Consider the following 21,537-nt stretch of genomic DNA (forward strand, 5'->3'; position numbering starts at 1 on the left):
TGTTTGTCGGCTTTACATTTCCTAAACCGAAACTGATTGTAATCTATCTCATCCTTAATTTTCCTCTTGCATTCTTCTGTATAGCATTCCTCGCAGCAGCTACGAGTCGTGAGCTGGTGAGCTGATTGCGTGATAGTTTTCGCATTCACTTGGAATGCTGTCGTTGAGATCGTATGGATGATATTTTTTAGAGATTCTGATGATATGTCTTCAGTCTCAAAGACTCTACACACCGCCCTGAAAAGTCATTTGACTGCCGCTTCCGTCAATCATTTTAGAAACATTCCCATCCCTTACGTCTCATTTGGCTTCAAGCCTTCCAAAGATCTGTTAATATCTGACTCTAATACTGGATCCCACATGTGTTTCATGTGGACTCACAATATTCACTTATTGTGAATTTAAAAGTCTTTCCTTTTTTAAATTGCCTATAGCGGTAATCTTGTATACTGCAAAGGTACAAAATCTTGAGCGTTCAATTAATTCTGGGCATTAGATGCTACTATTATATGTGTGGTGTCTGTTCTTTCGGACATGTCCAAAAGAGCAGTAATATCTGTACGCCTTGTCGGCATTTCATGCCATATCTTCACTGTGGATTCATTCTAGGGCTGTCTCTTTGCAGGTATCATGCTAAATACTGTGAGCAGTGATGATCGCCCAGAAGCAGTGTGCGTCAAGTTGGGAATTTGGTTTTGATGGGAAGTGTTTCTGGATAGCCGAAGTGTTTAAGGTGACCGCTCACGTAAAGCGGGAAATCCGGGTTCGAGTCCTGGTCCATCACAAATTCTCACTTGTCGCCATTTAATCATTTTCAATGTCCACATCCGGCTGATGTCAGTATTTCTCTTTCATCGCATCTAGGCATTATGGTTTCCAATCAGATTTCTGTTCTTTAAATGTCAACCTAGAAATGTCTTTTATATTACTGATTAACTTCTCATGGTTGGGATTCACAGTCATATAATATTTCTTAAAATACATCATAGTCGCCGTTGACTGTATGAAATATTTATTATTACGATTGCAGTTTCGTCCTTACCTAAACGCAAAAAAATATAAAAGTGAAGCACAGGGTGTATATACATAATTGATATTGTATCCCTTTTGTTTGTGCTCATTGGTTTCATTGTTATGTTTCCTGTATAAATAACAATTTCTGTGTTGGTGTATAGACTTTTAATAGCATTTGAGGTTTGATAGATACTCTCGTTCAGCCACGAATTCCACAGAATTACTCTATTCACATTATGAAATGCTTTCTCAAAACCCACAAAAGGAAGATAAGTTTCCCTATTGAACTCTCATCTCTTTTCTATAACTTGTTGCAGTGTAAAAATCTGTCGTTTTGTAAAACCCAATTGTTCATTCAATATTAACTTTTCCATGATATTTTATGAATCTTTCATTCGCGATATTGGCGTATGATTTAAAGGCTGAATCCAGGAGACTTATACCATGATAGTTGTCACATTTATTTTTAACACCCTTTTCAAAGAGAGGTATTATTTTGGCTCTAATCTAGAGCTTCCGGAGCTGTTTATTATATCATCTACATAGATTGTAAACAGTAACGGCTCTACAACAATTCGTTGGAGTACTCCGGAATTTACCTTTACCTCTGTCTCTTTTGTTTCGATAAAAGTGATGTGTACAGTTCTGTCTGAAAGGAATCCTTGAATGCAGTCACAGATCTGGTTCTATACTCGGTATGCTTGTATTTGTTTCACTAATTCCTGTGGAGGGTTATTTATGTATGTGAGAAACAGCAGAAGACCAAAAATAGAACCCTGTGGTACACTGTGTTCGACTTCATGAGATCCTCTACAGACTCAGGCTGGTGGACTCACTGAAGCACTCCCGGACAGAGATGGCGCCCGTGGCCAGGCAGCGCCCGTCGGGACAGGTGCAGGCGTTGGGCCCTCCGCGGCGTAGCAGGCTGCCAGAGGCCACGAACCGCAGACCGTGCACCCCAGACACGTCCTGCTCGCCCTCATACTCCGCGTGCATGGACCTGCAACACGGGACACCACGGCCGAAATGTGGATGTGCAGGGTGACAAAAATCCAGTATCTCTGAAATGGCATGCAGTTTTAGCAAACTAACACTATAGTAAACTAATGGGACTTAAAACAGATATCTGTATCATTCACATTTCATTTACTACCATGAAGTATTGCAGGCATTACACCCTGACCTTTAGGTGATTACGGCATTACTTGAGAATTTTTATGGAGGATGTAGCCAGTTGTCTGTCTTAACTTTCATAGCTCTATAAAAATACTTATTCGTAAACTAAGGGTGTAAATACGCTAAACTGGCCATGTAAGGAAAGAAAATCGACTGACACAAGCAGCTGTTTTAATTTATATCATAAACAGTTGCAGAGTCCAAATCACAGCTCAACATGCAAGACATAAGGTCAAACTAGACATGCGATTGGCAGATTCTGGATTACAGTCCTGGACCCACAGTAACGATATTGAAATCAATGTGGAGTTCAGAGACAAAAAATGAAAATTAATGATTTGCCAATGACACTGTAATTCTGTCAGACGAAAAAGGATGGGAGGATCAATTGAACAGGATCGGTAGTATCTTCAGAAGAGGTTGTAAGCTGAACATCAATAACACTCAATCAAGGGCTGTGGTGTGTAGTCAGACTAAATCAGGTGATGGTGATGAAATTGCAGTAGTAAATGAGATTTAGATTAGATTACATTAGATTCAGTTTTCGTTCCATAGACCCAAAAAACGAGATGATTCTCACTGGTGTAGAACATGTCAGGAAGTATGACAAAAAACATTAGAATATAATACTTACTTCCCTGATCAATTGTCAGGAGATTGTCGAAATAGGCAAATATAATGCGGTAAACTAGAACAACCAATATTTACAGAATTAATACACTGTTAGAATGAAACATTGTTATGCATTATTAATAAATCTGTCATAAACAAAATACCTAATTTTGGCTGTTGTGACCAAGTGCTGTCAAAACAGAAATCTAACAGACATTTTTACTTAAGTTGGTTAACAGTCTCTGTTAACATATTCATCTATAGAGTTCAAGGAGTTGCCTATCAAAAAGTCTTTCAAACTCTGTTTAAACCGTGCTTTATCTGAAACCAAGTTTTTAATGTTTGCTGGCAATTTACTGAAAGTGTGTGTTCATGAGTATTGGAGCCCTTTTTGGACTAAGAAAGTGATTTTAGGTCTTTATGTAGATTGTTCTTTTCCTCGTATTAATACTACGTATTGAGCTATTGGTTGGAAATCGAGATCTATTACTTGCAATAAATTCATTAAGGAATAAATATTCTGAGAAGCAATGGTTATAATACAAAGTTTCTTGTACAGGTTTCTACATGATGTTCTTCAATTTACACCACAAATGATTATTGTCACACGCTTTTGCACCCTAAAAACTTCTCCTCGATTTGATGAGTTCCCCCAGAATATGATCCCATATGACAAAATAGAATAAAAGTAAGCAAAGTATGCAAGTTTTTTCTATTTGTATCTTCTACATCTAACATCATTCTTACTGCAAATACAGAATTGTTTAGGCGATTAAGCAATTCTGTGGTATGCCATTCCAAACTGAATTTACTATCGAGCTATAATCCCAGAAATTCAACACTGTCAACCTTTTCGATCTGCATGTCTTCATGTGTTATACACACGCTGGAAGGAAATCTGTTACAGGTTCTGAAGTGCACATAGTGGGTCCTCTGAAAGTTTAATGACAGTGAATTAGCTTCAAACCACTTATTAATGTCAGTGAACATTTGATTAGCAGCTATTTCTAAATCTGTACTTGACTTACTACATAATGTAGTAGCTGCGTTTTGATATTTAGCAAGCAAAATAGCTCATGGTGGCAGAAGTAAAGACAATTTAAAGTGCAGATCGACAATAGCAAATAAACTTTTCACAGAAACAGGAAGATGTTAACACCTAATGTAAATTTAAGCGTTAGGAGGTCGTTTCTGATTTATCTGGAGTGTAGCCTCTGTACAGAGAAAAAAGTAGGCAGCAAAGAGTACACGCGGTATTGTTGTAGATCCAGATCACTGCAGCAAATAACTGGTAAAGGTACTACTCTATAATAAATATGGCATACATGTTTCCAGTCAAGTGCAGATTTTCATACAGAAATACCAATACCGTTATGTGTATGTGCTGTAGCGTCTAATTTAACCTACGAATATCTACTGTAGCGTTAAATTTGTTTAATTCTCTATTTTAAACTAAATATACTGCACAACAGTTAAAAAAAAATGGCTCTGAGCACCATGGGACTTAACATTTATTGTCATTAGTCCCCTAGAACTTAGAACTACTTAAAGCTAACTAACCTAAGGATATCACACAACACCCAGTCATCACGAGGCAGAGAAAATCCCTGACCCCACCGGGAATCGAACCCGGGAACCCACGACCACGAGCTGCGGACGCACAACAGTTAACATAACAGTAACGTTCATCCAGATTTGATTTTATCACTACATATACAGGGTGTTTCACTAAATGTGTTTGCCTCTGTAAGTTACGAAGTAATAGGCGACGGTAATAGGTCACCATAAGAAACGATGTACTGTATTCTGTTGTAAATTGCAGTATTTAAATCTTATTTGACATACACTGGAGCTCACTATGTAGGCTTAACTGGAGCGACTCCCAGTCCTAATTATTGAGAGTCAGAAGTATGGAAATGCATTGTACAAGAATTACCTGAAGTTTTAGTTAGGAATATTACATAACATATACAACGTGTGTCATTAAATGTGTTTGACTCTGTAAGTTACGAAGTAATTGGCGACGGAAATATTTATATCAGTAGGTCACCATAAGAAAAGTTACACTGTCTGCGGAACTATGAACATAGTTTATTGTGTTATTATTCAAAGAGTTACAGCAAAAAGATACAATTTTTTAAATGGAACAATAGTTGTTTCTATCATGCAGTGGAATCAGTAACACCAGGTGTGTGTACATCAATTTAAATTACATTCCTATCACTTTTGCTTTTGGAAGCTACAACCCTTCAAAGTTTCAGGGGTAGATACCACACACGCTGTGCATAACTCAATGCGCCTTCTAAATGTGGTGCGGCCGAGTTGTGACGTCGCCGGTGTCACGGACAGAGAAGCTTCCTCGATGCGCCGTTAGACTGCCGACTGTCGCCGCTCACGGCCGTATACCCGACAGTTCGAGCAACACAAACAAACTGGGCTAAAGATACCACAGTTACTGACATCGGATGAAGCTCGCATACACGAACAACGAGTGCATTGACATGTTGCTGATGTTCGGCGAGTGCCGACACAGTGCCACTGAAGCAGCCATGGCGTACGCCGTGAGATAGCCTAGGCGAAGAGCTCCGGCAGCCATTATGTTCTTACGTGCCGAACAATGACTTCGGGAAATAGGCAGCCTGGCAATGCGCCGCAGTAACAGACGAAGAACTGCAAGAAGTGAGGAGACGGAGGTGTTTGTTTTAGCTGCAGTACACCACGATTCTCATGTCAGCTTACGAGCCACTGCTGCAGTCACTGGTGTCAGTCTCACATCTGTGTAGCGTATAGTACAGGCCACAGGTTTCACCCGTACCGCCTGTCACTGACCCAGGAGCTGCATGGGAAGGATTGTTGCATTCTGTGAATGGGCCATGCGTAATTTCACGCTAGAGTCTTTACAAGGTGTTATGTTTTCTGATGAGTCCACGTTCACAAATTATGGTGCAGTGAATCGCCATAACGTGCACTAATCGACCGCATACAATCCTCGGTGGGTACGACAGACAGGTCAACGTAGGTGGTCTATTAATGTATGGTGTGGAATCCATGGGGATGAAATCATCTGTCCACATTACTTCCCAGGTAGTCTGACAAGTGAATTATATCACGCGTTTATAGTCGACAATTTGGGTGGTCTCCTTGAACATGTGTTTCTACACACTGGTGTCCATACGTGGATGCAGCACGATGGGCACACAGCCCATTCTGCGCGTGCTGCTGTGGAGGAACTAAACAACAGGTTTGCAGGGAGGTGGTTGGGGATCCCTGGTCCTAATTCATGGCCCGTAAGGTCGCACGATTTAACACCATTAGATTTATTTTTGTGGGGATATGTAAAGGATCGTGTTTATGTCATTGAGCCCACATCCCCAGATGATCTAAAACGGCGCATCGAGTACGCATGTATCTCGGTGACACCGGCGATGTTACATCTCGTCCGCAGATCCTTTAAAAGGGATATTGCATTGTGCATTCAGGAACATGGACACACATTTGAACATCTCATTTAAATCAATCCCCAGAACATCCATCACCCACCACACAGCCATGTAGCCATGTATTATGTACAGCGTGTGCTATCTGATCTGAAACTTTGAAGGGTTGTAGGTCAAAACTAAAAGTGATAGGAATGTAATTTAAATTGATGTACACACAGGTGCTGTTACTGATTCCAGTGCGTGATAGAAACAACTATAGTTCCATTTAAAAATTATATCTTTTTGCTTTAACTCTTTGGATAATAACACAATAAACTATGTTCATAGTTCCGCAGACAGTGTAACGTTTCTTATGGTGACCTACTGCGATAAATATTTCCGTCGCCAACTACTTCGTAATTTACAGAGTCAAACACATTTAATGAAACACATTGTATATGTTATGTAATATTCCTAATTAAAACTTCAGGTAATTCTTGTACAATGCATTTCCATACTTCTGACTCTCAATAATTAGGACTGGAACTCGCTCCAGTTAAGCCTACATAGTGAGCTCCAGTGTATATCAAATAAGATTTAAATACTGTAATTTACAACAGAATATTTTCACGTATTTCAGATAGGTACACAAGCAGCCAGCAGGTGGCATAACACATGAAGACCCGACAGCCATGTAATAGCAGTATGCACGCACATATAACTGACAAGTCTATGATGCCATATGTTGGCCACTTGTGTAACTATCTAAAATACGAATAATTATTCTGTTGAAAATTATCGTGTTTAACTGTTATTTAATATACAGTGAAACGACACTAAAGATATGAAAACAAAAAGAGATAGTAGATAAGCCATGTATACATATAGTCTGCGAGCTTACCTGCAGATATCGTGAGCGAAGATGTAGATGGTGTCATTGGGCGTGATGAAAGGTGGGAAGAGCGTAGAGTCTGTGCCACGGATCTCGTTGCATGGACTGTTGCTAGGCGACCAAACTTTGAGCCGTGAACTATTGTCATACGATATGACGGAGCCCAGGGTGCGCACGTCCTCCACGCCAGAGTCCACCCGCCACCACTGTTTGGATGTGCCGTTCTTCTGCAAAGGCCGTACGTCTCTGTTAGTGCAACACATCAAACACGTCACTCATTACACACGTGTGGGAGATTCCATGTCGAGGAGTCTCCGGGACCCCACCCGATCACCTCAAATTGTGTTCAGATTTTACGTGCAAGTTCGCTAAACGAACAAAGGAAGATCATAAATTTCCAGCCTCTTATGTGAAGGACTACGAAATCTCGTGGCGACATTCCAAATATCATGGATAAGTTTGTATAGGAGTGGTAAAGCTGTAATCTTAGTGCAGCGTTAACTGTATCTTCCGTCGGTTCTAGGTAGAATGACGTTATAATAAACGAAAAGCGCTAGTTTGCTTTTTTTCTACAGTATTACTTTTATTGTGTTAACCGATGTTCGACTTACAGGACCATCTTCAGACATTGTGTGACTACTGTCACCAAAGAAGTTACAATGTTTATAAACAACATTGGAAGACAGGATACACATCTAGATTGAAGTAGAAATGTACAGTAAATAGTATCTTTTTACTTTTTACATTTCATTACCAACGCACTGTCAAAGATGTTATGAACTGTACATTTTTGCCTCAGTCTAGATGCGTAACCTCTCTTCCAATGTTGTTTATAAACATTGTAACTTCAGTGGTGACAATAGTCAGTAAATATCTGAAGATGGTCTTGTAAGCCGAAAACAGGTTAACACAATAAAAGTAACACCGTAGAACAAAAGCAGACTTAGTGTATGGGTGACGACCTTGCATTGTGCACATTCTACAAGTTTTATGACATGTGATCCGCCGTTTTTACTGCACTCTGCATTCATAATCATCAATAAGTTTCCTCAAGATGATACGTCTTCCACGTTTAAGTATTTCACGTTGTTGGTTCAGAATCCTTTCCTCCTGTTACCTTGTTGCCTATCAGCTAATTTATATCATTTGCGAGTTTAACCACTTTTGGCAGTAAAGGTTTTTGAGTGAGATCAGACTAAAGTTTGCCAGAAAAATTTAGATCAAAATTCAGTAACATTTACGGTCTTGTATTTCGCATGGGATGTCTGTTCCCAACTTGCGATGATCAACACTTGAAAGAGCATTCCATTGTTTACAAACTATCTCATTTCCATGATTGCACATTTCCCTAAAGGCTTACAACCATCCTGTACAGTTTCACACACAAATCACTATTTTGGAGCAGCATCCTCTAATATAAAATTATTTGTGTGAAAGCAATAAGAAATTCACGACCAAAAAAATAAACGGCTGTAAAAAAAATAACCTAATTTTGTTTTTGTAGGGGAGTTTTCGTAGTACTGTAACTTTCGTGGATTCAGAAAGTAAAGAAGACACGTCACAGTGCGCTTTTGGTAATCAATTTGCAGTTTGCTGATGTAGGATGCGGGTTTCCATCTGCATATTATTTTTCTTTTGTGTGCCGAAAAATACTGGAGATTTTAGAGGTTAGCATGTGCTGCCAAAGGGGTAGCCTAATGACAAGCGCTGGCGCCTATAACTTCGACGCTCAGTAGCATAGTTGGACGACGTTTCCAACCTCGGATTCTTATCCATGATTTGTTCCTGAAAACGTCATCAACAACCACTCAAAGTTTGTGTCAACACTCTAAGACACGTGCATTACCGAAGCTGCATGTAAAAGGCTTGTATTTTAATAAGTAAATATAAGTGCTGCAAAATTGCTGAATTGGTCGCTAAAGGAAATACCACCAGTTAAATAACCAGTGACTTTATTTGACACGATTTGGTAGACACCGATCATCAAACAGTAATGATCATCATGGTATTCAGATACATACAGATACGATAATGGTGGAAGCTGAAAGCATGAATTAAAATATGTGCCACGGCCGTGACTAGAACCCAAGTCTTCTTGCTTACTTGGCAGATACACTAATCGTCACGCCACCGCAACAATATGTTCAATGTTGCTGCACGAACTACCCAAATCGAAACGCTCCCGAACACAAACTTCAATTCATATCTTCAGCTTGTTTTCCCCCTACATTGTCACTATTACCTTGGAAGACCACCCCGGCGTTGGACGTATTCGGGAAGTCGTGTAATAGTGACACTTTAGGAGGAAAACAAGATGAGGATTTGAAGTTTACGTTTGGAGAGGGCACTCGACTTTGCTATTCGTGCTGCAACGTTGCCTTTGGCGCTGAGGTGGATTATAGCTGGCATGGTAGCTCAGCGTGTTCGGTCAGAGGGCTGCTTGACCTCTGTAATAAAAAAACTGAGTGAAACGATCAACAATCGAACTTAACCGGATGTCATGTGACATCCGTAACGAACAGACACAACGATCAACAACGAACAAAATGGAAAAAAAGGTAGTGTAATAGCTAGCAGTTCTGCCTTGCAACCTAAAAGACCCGGGTTCTAGTCCTAGACGGAGCACAAATTTTAATTCATTTTTTCCAGCTTCTATCATTATCGTATATAAAAGGTGAGACTTAAATGTCTCGGGGAAAATTCATTATGAAGCGTAAAGACATGTTGTGACTGATACAGCTGTCATGGCAGACCCATAATCAGACGCATCTAATGATGGGTATCTTCCGAAACGCGTAAAATAAAGCCAGTGTGAGGCGTAGAGCCGTATACTGATCCTGCCTTGGAAGCGGTTAGGTGGGAGTTGCGTCTCAGCTGGATAGTGGCAGATGGTGACGCAAGACTGGACGCGCACGTAGTTTATGTATCATCCGATAGAGGACAGAATTGGATAGGGGACTGTGATTTAGTTTCGATTGGGCCCACTAGAGTGCACTAAAGTAATAGAATGTTTTTCATAAACTGTTCTAGTATTTTCATAAGGTGTTGTTATGTAAAATGTTATAAATGTGTTTTAGCAGTATGAATGATGCGTTAGTGTGGTTTAAGGTTAATACGAAGATAATTTTTTAACGAGTTATGTAATGGGATTTAGTGTGGGAATATTTCGAAGAAGTAGGGATGTGGACAGAAGGGAGTTTTGTAGAATAGATTTGTAAAGTAAGTTTATGGTAAACGTTAATTCAGGTATAAATAACAATATTAAATAACTTTATACATAAACAAAACTTTAGCATATTAGATAATTGCGTCGGTAAAAAGTGCAGTCGTTAGGTTTGCTATTTTGCGATTGGTTATTGATAAAAAGCGCGGACTGACGCAGGAGAATGTTGTTTTGCGATTGGCTGTTGAGTAAACTGACCAATGGTAAAGCAATATCCTTCGCACGCCTTTCTCTGCTGGTAGAGAAGACTTAGAGTATTCTAAAGAGGAGTGAAAGCCTAGCCATGAAGTATTCGGACGTGTGTAGTAGCAGTTCCGATGGAAATGATAAGTTGCCGGGTCTAGCAGTGTTTATTACATCAAAAATGTTGTAAAGTGACGGCATAATTATTCCGATGGGTGCGTTGAAATTTCGGAATTTTTAAGTGAATTTTTTGACGGGAAAGGACATAAATTCCGCGTGGCGTATTGAATAGGTCGGTGGCTAAAAACTGTGACTGCATTAGGTACCGACAGACTAAATATTTGGCGAGCATTCTCAATTAAAAACAATCCGTATTTTTGTAGCTATTAAGCTTTCGGGAAATGCAATACCATAAACTTGCTAACGTGAGTGAAAGGGATTGTGAGTGACTGTGTTAAGACCAGCACTTGCTTCGCAGTGATACTTGTTCACCTAAGTTTCAGAATATATTAATTAAGGATAATATTTCCAACCTTTCATTTCGTGTGAAAACTTTCTCCCTAAACGTAGATTAGTGACTTTAATTGCAGCCTGGCTCACGTCGAAGTACAGTAGGTTTCGCTCGGCTTCCCTACTGATGATCTGCGGAGACAATGTTCACAGGTAGGTGCAGGTAGGACGTAAAGGGACGGAAGGAACCGCGCCGCCACAAGTGATTATTTTAGCTAGTGGCATTTCATTTAGCGTTCAGCAATTTTGCAGCACTCAAGTTAATTTACAGTGTACTTGCACTCTTCCTGCTTGACTTTATGACACAATTACGATTTTAATAAGTATGGCGTTACAAGCCGTGATAGTTTACCTTTTACAATCTGGCTTACTTTAGAAATTTCAACAGGATATGATGATGATGATGATTGGTTTGTGGGGCGCTCAACTGCGCGGTTATCAGCGCCTGTACAAATTCCCAAACTTTGTTCAGTCCAATTTCGCCACTTTCCTGGATGATGATGAAGTGATATGGACAAAACAAACACCCAGTCATCTGGAGGCAGGTGAAAATCCCTGACCCCGCCGGGAATCGAACCGGGGACCCCGTGCTCGGGAAGCGAGAACGCAACCGCGAGACCACGAGCTGCGAACTTCAACATGCCATGTTTCAACTGTTATGAGCAAGAGCGTCTGAATGGGCAGTGTAGGTGTACAGACGTCAGTTGGAGCGTGGTGTAGGAGTGTACTCACGAATCCGAAGAAGGAGAAGACGTAGACGCCGGGCTCGGTCTGCTGCACGGTGGCCGGCAGCAGGGAGGGCAGCGCGCCGCATGCGAGCGTCGCCACGGCGGACAGGTTTCCTCGGCAGTCGACGGTGGGCACCCCGGACCACAGCAGCTGCCGCGCAGAGGCGCGCTGGAACAGCTGCGCGCCGCCCGGGACCAGCTCAGACAGCACCGGCTCCACCATCGACAGCAGCGACGAGTAGTCCTCCGACACCTGCACCACTATGCCCTGCGCACAGCAACACGGCGCACGATCAGCAGCGTCCAGTCCGCCGTTACCTTCAGCACTCTGCCGTGCACACCACAAGCACACTCAGCAGTGAGTTCCCCTAGCTGGGAGCAAAAGATCTGTCGCCCGTGGATCAGTGTTGCTAACAATCACGAGTTTACTATCAGTGCGCGAGGGCTATTCCGAAAGTGATGTCTGATTGTCGCAAAATGGAAACTACAGATGATTTTTTTTAAAAAAAAGAAAAAAATTCAGCAGTTACACTACTGGCCATTAAAATTGCCACACCAAGAAGAAATGCAGATGACAAATGGGTATTCATTGGAAAAATATATTATACCAGAACTGATATGTGATTACATTTTCAAGCAATTTGGGTGCATAGATCCTGAGAAATCATTACCCAGTACAGCTACCACTGGCCATAATAACGGCCTTGATACGTCTGGGCATTGAGTCAAAAAGAGCTTGGATGGCGTGTACAGGTACAGCTGCCCAAGCAGCTTCAACACGATACCACAGTTCATCAAGAGTAGTGACTGACGTATTATGACGGGCCAGTTGCTCGGCCACCATCGACCAGACGTTTTCAATTGGTGAAAGATCTGGAGAAGGGCAGCAGTCGAACATTTTCTGCGTCCAGAAAGGCCCGTACAGGACCTGCAACAAGCGGTCGTGCATTATCCTGCTGAAATGTAGGGTCTCACGGGGCTCGAATGAAGGGTAGAGCCACGGGTCGTAACACATCTGAAATGTAACGTCCACTGTTCAAAGTGTCGTCAATGCGAACAAGAGGTGACCAAGACGTGTAACCAATGGCACCCCATACCATCAGGCCGAGGCATACGCCAGTAGTGCGATGACGAATAGACGTTTCTAATGTGCGTTCACCGCGATGACTCCAAAAACGGATGCGACCATCATGATGCTGTAGACAGAACCTGGATTCATTAGAAAAAAATTACGTTTTGCCATTCGTGCACCCAAGTTCGTCGTTGAATATACCATCGCAGGCGTTCCTATCTGTGATGCAGCGATGGTCTCCGAGCTGATAGTGCATGCTACTGCAAACGTCGTCGAACTGTTCGTGCAGATGGTCGTTGTCTTGCAAACGTCCCCATCTGTTGACTCAGGGATCGAGACGTGGCTCCACGATCCGTTACAGCCATGCGGATGAGATGCCTGTCATCTCGACTACTAGTGCTACGAGGCCGTTGGGATCCAGCACGGCGTTCCGTATTACCCTCCTGAACCCACCGATTCCATAGTATGCTAACAGTCATTAGATCTCGACCAACGCGAACAGCAATCTCGCGATACGATAAACCACAATCGCGATAGGCTACAATCCGACCTTTATCAAAGTCGGAAACGTGATGGTACGCATTTCTCCTCCTTACATTAGGCAGCACCACAACGTTTCACCAGGGAACACCGGTCAACTGCTGTTTGTGTATGAGAAATCGGTTGGAAACTTTCCTCGTGTCAGCACGTTGTAGGTGTCGCCACCGGCGCTAACCTTGTGTGAATGCTCTGAAAAGCTAATCATTTGCATATTACAGCATCTTCTTCCTGTCGGTTTAATTTCGCGTCTGTAGCACGTCATCTTCGTCGTGTAGCAATTTTAATGGCCAGGACTGTAGCTCCGATTGAGACATCTCTCGTGGCATTGTAGCAACAAAAGGCAGCAGCTTGTCCTTCTTGCGAAGTTTCTGCGCTAATCTGCCGCTTATTGTCTGTTCCAAAATGTCCTCAGCGGTTCATGTGAGCATAGACGAAAATCTGAGGGAGCCAAGTCCGGGCTGTATGATGGCTGAACAAACACTTCCCACCGAAAACACAGCAGGAGCTTCCTCATTGCCCCTCAGTGTGAGGCGAAGTATTTGTTATGAAGAAGGAAATGCATAACGGTTACGTTGTGTGGCATGCATGAAATCAGGCGTAATCTCTCAGAGAGAATCATACTTGGCGGGAGACACTGTTTTCTAGCCATGTTTACGTGATCACTGTGCACTTCGAATTGAAAAGACTGACGTTGCACGATGTATGGGCACAGTAGAGATACTGCCCAACACACGTACGCAAAGCTTCGTCAGATTTTCACTGTGCTTTCCATTTCTCAATCGATTGGACATTCTTTTCTGAATAGCAATCGTATGTTTTGCCTAGTATCTGGCCTGAATGACAGAACAAATGACATGCGCGTCTGGAGTCTTTCTCTCCATTTGGTCTGCGCAATTCGCGTGATATGCTCCAACCTCGCTTACTTGATGCCACGTGAAAGGAGTCTGTACCACTGACTTTTAGTCAATAAAGGGAACTCCTGACGCCTGTAAAAGGCACTCTTCATCTTCGTGACCAAACTGCCCTCCAAACTTCTAGCATACAAAGCTCGTCACTGGACTAATACTTAGAATTTTGTTCGCACTTTGCTTTTGGGCTTCAGCCGAGACTCCTACTGCTGTGTAAAACGAATGGGATCGCGATTTGGACTTCAGTCCTTCGATGACGAACTATAACGCAACGCTCACAATGGTTGGTGACTGTAAAAGGACTGGTAGACGATAACCACACAGAGGGGGAAGCTCGGGGTGAAAAGGCCATGAAGCGGAGCGTTGTGATTACAAGAGTTGTGGATGGAGATACCTGTCTCTGTGGCAGATGTGCACATCGTCAAAGTTCAGTACAGCAATGTTCACTCTCCGCAAGGGTTAGAGACTCGGTGTGTGTCTCCTTAGTAGGGGAGCGAAACCGAGTCCACATCTACAAACATCTACGTACCTTTCCACGTCCCTCACGTGCGGGAGCCATAAATGTCGAAAGTAATTGGACATGACAATACGATATACTAAGTTTTGCAGAATTCTTAGACTGCCATTAACATAGACGTGGTTGCTAGGAATGATTCATTCGGTTTCAGAGCTCCATATTTCCCAAAGTATTACATGTACAAATATGATGCACGCATGAACAGGAACCTAAACTCATCAAGTTTGCGTTTTACAGTCCCTTCTACCCACACAACAAACGTCCAGACGGCAGTCAAATTCGTTCCATACATTATGTAGCTACACTCTGTCAGTGGCCACCGTAGCGGCATTGACGTGTTCTCGGAGCTGCAGCAGTGTCCCTGGCAGTGTGGTATGCAAACAGGATCCTTAATTTGCCACCAAAGGAAAAAGTCACTAGGCGTTAGGTCAAGCCAGCGATGCGGAAGTTCCTCGTTTAGGTTATGACGAACATCGATTCTCCCATGAGGAGATGCCCAGGATATTTGATTTCTCATTCAGAAAATAAGAGATACGTGTTTGAGCATTTCTGGAACATCAACCACTTAGATGGTAAAAGAGTGAGTGACAGTTTTTTGAAAATAATAATTACTGCAGAACTGTTAAAGGATTTTTAGGGCTACATCTATGATAATTGGTATTTTGACTTCTAGGTTATGGGATGAAAATTATTAAGAAAATATTTAGTTACATTAGAAAAATTATTAAAAATAAAATTACATAATTTTTATTTCCTTCTCCGTTAGATATACAGAAATATTTGTTAAGAGACAGAATTTCTATGGAAATGTCTCCACAAGAAGGCAAAAGGCAAAAACATTGGACTCCAGCTATCAGAATCGCTTTTTGGTCAGAAGTACATTCGGAAAAGACCATGCTTACAGGGCCTTCATTAGCGTGAAAAGCTTAGAAGTGTTGCAATTTAAGAACAACATAAAAATCTGATTAAATGAAAACAAAAAAATTATCTGCAGGTCATACAGCCTCCACGAGCAAAGTAGTGGGCGCTAAGCTAGTCTTTTCATACAAGTGGAATGTTGATTCGGCACTGAATATCACCTTAGATGCGAAATATTCATCCTCGAGTGCTACTTCCATTGTGACACAAAATTCAAGGCTACGGTTTTAACTGTTGCACGACCTGCAGACTGTACGGTTTGAAATGTGAGCGCCGTCGAGAAATCTTACACGCAGTTTTCTACGTTATTCCAAGTTCGTGGCTTCCTAGGATCACTGATTTTTTGCGCAGCTTTCGAAACTTTCCATCACCCTCTCCACGGTGGCGTGTCACACACTTGGTCGCCTGCTACTTTTTGTTCGCAGAAACAACCGGTGCCCTTAAACTATCGAGACCAACGAACAAAATGGCTCTGAGCACTATGGGACTCAACTGCTGAGGTCATTAGTCCCCTAGAACTTAGAACTACCTAAACCTAACTAACCTAAGGACATCACACACATCCATGCCCGAGGCAGGATTCGAACCTGCGACCGTAGTCGCACGGTTCCGGACTGCGCGGACCAACGAACAGTACTATGTTTGGGAAACGGTTCTATTCCATGATTCCTTCTGCATGCACGTTGCACTATTGTACCAGATAACTTCCCGCATATTCTAGCCCCAACAATTCTTTTCTTGTTTTATCACCATTTTGTCAAGGAACTGTATTCTTAACGCCAGCTGGTTGGGCGCAAGGCAAATTCGGTGAGTTTGTGGTTCTATCCACGCGTCAGTCATATTTGTAGATGTAATACTGTGGAAAATATAGAAGTTTTAAAACGATTAAATCATTTATAGTAGCCCAGTGCAGCAAACTATACACCATCTAATTGTATTAACATAGGTATAGGTTATATCGTAATTCCAACTTTGTTATAAGATGCTAAGACACTAAAATATTACTGGTAGTCACGTAGTTACTAAGACATTAACGTATCTAGATCCTGTCCTCAGCTCGTGAAACAGAAAACATCTGGAGTCAGTTCAAACTTTTAATTACAGATACAACACGACATGGTGTAATAACAGCCAGCAGATGAAAAATAAATGCCAGTAAATAAACAGGCCTTCTGTGGGCTGGTCCGGGACAGCTAGTTCGGCGTCCGTAACGCCTGAGCAGTCTTAGACTTTCAGTTGTTGACTGATGTTGTGTGTACGTATTTTGTATCTACGTCCTGCACGGGCATGGAGACTGTATCTCTTCTAGCTCAAGTATGAATACAGAATATCACTTAAAGATACTCGAGGCACCCAGCAGCTCTGGTGTCTGCTGACGCCATAAGTAGCTCGCACGCCACGCAAAGTGGATGTATGATCCCTGGAGTATACATTATGTCGAAGATACGATTATTACAGACCCTCCTTGTAAACAACATGTTGTGATTTTATTATTTGCCGCTCGTCCAGCTTACCGATCACGTGACGAGCGTGCTGAAATATCACGGCTCAAATTTCTGCTTTGAAAATTTTCGGTCTTTTCGTTACTTAAGCAAAGTATTTCGTATTCTGTGACTGAAAGAGTGTGTTTAGTTGAAGATTACGCCCGTACTGGTGCGTTTAACAAGACTTGTTTTCACGAACAATTACCAAGCTCCACTAAAAGAGTGGTATTCAAAAATTGATAAAGTGGCGCTCCAATCGCGATATCTTTAGTTCTGACTATAACTGCAAGGCTTCAGTTCAAACTCCGCAAACATTTTGCAGAAACTCACAGCTGGCCTAGAAAGTAATATCTCAGGTGCTTTTCGCAACAGACATCTGTTAAACGTACGACATCTCGTCATTCTGTATCTAAGGCCACACACAAGAAACGTTACAGCATTTCATTTGTTCGTTCAGCCAATACTTCCAGCTGATAAAGAATAGAATGTTAACTATTGTGAGAGGTTGCTTAAGGAAATTGTGGATGTGTAAACGTGACCTGAAATGAATCATGGAGCTTGGGTTTATCTTTCTGGCCATATGAAGAGCCGTACTAATTACTACTGGGCCACTGAAAACACATTCTGTTTCAAATTCCTCTTCACGGTAATAAATTGGCATTTGGTGCGCGGTTTATGCTTGTAGAAGCATCGACCTGTTATTGGTTGAAGCCGTTGTCCATACAGAAGTTTATCTTCAAATTTTTCAAAACTGCTCCTTTCAGATAATGTTGTTGCTGTTGTGGTCTTCAGTCCTGAGACTGGTTTGATGCAGCTCTCCATGCTACTCTATCCTGTGCAAGCTTCTTCATCTCCCAGTACCTACTGCAACCTACATCCATCTGAATCTGCTTAGTGTAGTCATCTCATGGTCTCCCTCTACAATTTTTACCCTCTACGCTGCCCTCCAACACTAAATTGGTGATCCCTTGATGCCTCAGAACATGTCCTACCAAGCGATCCCTTCTTCTGGTCAAGTTGTGCCACAAACGTCTCTTCTCCCCAATCCTATCCTTCCTCATTAGTTATGTAATCTACCCATCTAATCTTCAGCATTCTTCTGTAGCACCACATTTCGAAAGCTTCTATTCTCTTCTTGTCCAAACTATTTATCCTCCATGTTTCACTTCCATACATGGCTACACTCCATAAAAATACTTCCAGTAATGACTTCCTGACACTTAAACCTATACTCGATGTTAACAGATTTCTCTTCTTCAGAAACGCTTTCCTTGCCATAGCCAGTCTACATTTTATATCCTCTCTACTTCGACCATCATCAGTTATTTTGTTCCCCAAATAGCAAAACTCCTTTACTACTTTAAGTGTCTCATTTCCTAATCTAATTCCTTCAGCATCACCCGACTTAATTCGACTACATTCCATTATCCTCGTTTTGCTTTTGTTGATGTTCATTTTATATCCTCGTTTCTAGACACTATCCATTCCGTTCAACTGCTCTTCCAAGTGCTTTGCTGTCTCTGACAGAATTACGATGTCATCGGCGAGCCTCAAAGTTTTTATTTCTTCTCCATGGATTTTAATACCTACTCCAAATTTTTCTTTTGTTTCCTCCCTAAGAAGAAAAACAACAGTTTATTGATAAGGAGAAAAACTTTAGTAACTAAAACAGTTTAAAAATTACAAGATATCCTAGGATGTTTAATCTGGACGTCTGTGCATTTTTATACTCGTAAGTCATATTCAAACTCAGTTTACGGAGACATCAGATAATAGGACAGCAAGATGTGGGGCTACCTCGTCAGTCGCTGTCCTGCATTCGTGAAGCCTGCGCAGAATAACGGGACAATGAAGAAATATTTGTGCCCAGTTCGTTCGCCGGACTTGCCTGCTTACGGTTTTTATCTATGAGGACGTTTAAAAACTAAAACTGTGCAAAAATTACGCTGTAGAGGTAGGCCAACTGAAGGAAAACATACGCCGGAATAATGAAGCAGTTGACGTTGATGTCCCCGCAAAGTGAGTTTGAATATGAATTACGAGTATAAAAATGCACAGACGTCCAGATTGAGCAACCCAAGATATCTTGTAATTTTTAAACTGTTTTAGTTACTAAAGTTTTTCTCCTTATCAATAAACTGTTGTTTTTCTTCTTAGAGAGGACAGAGCTCAGCATGCGACCCTGTGCAGAGGTGTATCTTTGTCTCGCTCACATTTCGTTTCCTTGAACACTCTCATTACTGACTGCTCGGAACTCGGAAGACGTCGGTTGGCCGTTTCATTCTTACACAGAAATGAATGGGCTAAATTCGAACAATATCCGCAGTGTACATATTCAAGCCGAGCGTCACAACATTGTCTGTTGTTTGCGTCTCCATAACACATAACGGTGCAGACAGCCTGAGTTAGTAGTTCATATGACATGCGCCAGTGTAATGTTGGCTGCCTAGCTGGCAGGCAATAATCGGCTCAATTTCCACACACAAACGTGATTTTTGCTACGACTGTGAGGATTTGGGCTTGCCACAAGAACGAACTTCTTTATTGTTTTTACATGCTATTCGCAATTAAAATCTCTTATGAACATTAACGCTTGTGAAGAAGATTAGTTTAGTATCGTGCAGCCTCGTTGTCAACGTTGATGGCAAGACAGCGACGTCAACGCTAGCAGAGTTCAAGCCTTTGTAACCTTTTTTACGTAATGGATTGTAGTACCTGTATAACAACCCGGTGCTCCTTCCCATTTTCACTTATGAATTTTCAAATTTTTATTGTTGTCTTGCACTCATAATTTCAGTAATAATACACATTACGTACCGGTCTATGAAATTAATTAATCAGATAAAGACAGTACAACATCAAGGCACTGAACAGCTCAGGAGCCACACTTTCTAATTTAGTGGCGAAAAAAATCAGAAAAAGTAAGTTATTTACTTTACCACACATATTGGTGTTAATAGATGGATTCAAAAGCAGTACATCTTTTTACAGGAAAAAAAGGAAATTAAAACATAGCTTCCTTGATATTCTTTTCGTGTTGCTGGCTAAAGCCGCAAACGAGAACGCAAAGAAGAAGAGGTGTCTTTTATAATAAATGACCTCGACGCATAAGATGCTATGATCTGGACCTGAAGCAAATATTATCAAAAGTTATTAGTACCAGTAATATAAACCTGGTCGCTATAGTCAAAGAAAAGGAGGCAGCGAAGAATTATATAGCCTCATCGAAATAAACGGGAAGTTAAATTATTTAGTATTAGGATTATTATTTTGTTGTTCTCTTTTCGCTAAGCACAATGCATGGTGGCCAATCTTACTTCATATACTACTCTGTAGTTGGTTGTCCAGGCAATGAGCTATAGAACATTAAATTCATGTAGGAGGTTGCGATATGCTCTACAGTAAGCAAAGGGAGCATGAACCGCCTCTCACAAGTAAATGATGAACATTTGGAATGTATCATCCAAGTGCATACTGCAACCCACACGAAATAATTAATGTAAAAGATATCTGCCACACAGCCTATTCGACTCTAACACGCACTTGGTGTTTGTTTAATTTGTTTGTTTCGAGATCCACATTTATATCTGTACTCCACAAGCCATCATACGGTCAGTGGCGGAAGTTACTTCGAGTAGCACTGTCACTTTAATGCTCGTCTCTTCCTGTCGCAAATCGTTCGCTTGAAGAGCGATTGCTGGTAAGCCTCCATGTGAGTTCGAATTTCTATAATTTTACCTGGCAGGCTTTGTTCGATGTATACGTAGCAGGACATAATATATAGTAGTAATAAGTAACATATCTGTAGACTCTTCTAGGAACATACCTGTTCTTGAAACTTGAGCAGTAACCCACACCGCGATGCAGAACGCCTCTTTTGCGGCGTGTGTCACTGGAGTTGTCCCAGCACCTGCGAGACGCTTTCGCCCTCACTAAATGAACCTATAACTACACGCGTTGCTCTTCGCTGAATCTTCTCTATTTCCTCTACCAGTCGTACCTGGTATGGATCCCATACTGACGTGCAATACCCAATTATTAGTCGAAGAACGATTTTGTAATCTAGTCCTTCGTGAGCGGACATTTTCTGAAGTTTATTTCTATTACTCTCAGTCTAGCATGTGTGTTACCCGCGACTAATTTTATGTGGTCGTTCCACCTTGAATCGCTTCGTACGAGTACTCATTGGTATTAAGTTAGCGCTTCCATTCATTGTTCTGAAATCGTCTAATCATACAATAAAGGGTCGTTCCGTCTACGTGTACGATATACGTTACTTCTCTTTTTATGCTGAGGTTCAACTGTCACTTCCTGCACCAAGCGTCTGATCATCTGCAGGGC

At 41.6% G+C, this 21,537-nt stretch overlaps 1 protein-coding gene across 1 annotated transcript in view; it reads right to left on the reverse strand.

Annotated features, from left to right (window-relative positions):
- Window positions 1-21,537, reverse strand: part of LOC126354755 (sensory neuron membrane protein 2-like) — a 354,832-nt gene that overhangs the window by 35,333 nt on the left and 297,962 nt on the right. The window contains exons 4-6 of the mRNA XM_050004636.1: window positions 11,762-12,025; window positions 7,123-7,340; window positions 1,851-2,014 (exon numbers count right to left, since the gene is read on the reverse strand). Of these exons, the coding sequence (XP_049860593.1) occupies window positions 1,851-2,014; window positions 7,123-7,340; window positions 11,762-12,025 (646 nt within the window). The remainder of the gene's footprint in view (window positions 1-1,850; window positions 2,015-7,122; window positions 7,341-11,761; window positions 12,026-21,537) is intronic.

This window comes from Schistocerca gregaria, chromosome 3 (genome assembly GCF_023897955.1).
Source record: "Schistocerca gregaria isolate iqSchGreg1 chromosome 3, iqSchGreg1.2, whole genome shotgun sequence".
Classification (NCBI taxonomy): domain Eukaryota; kingdom Metazoa; phylum Arthropoda; class Insecta; order Orthoptera; family Acrididae; genus Schistocerca; species Schistocerca gregaria.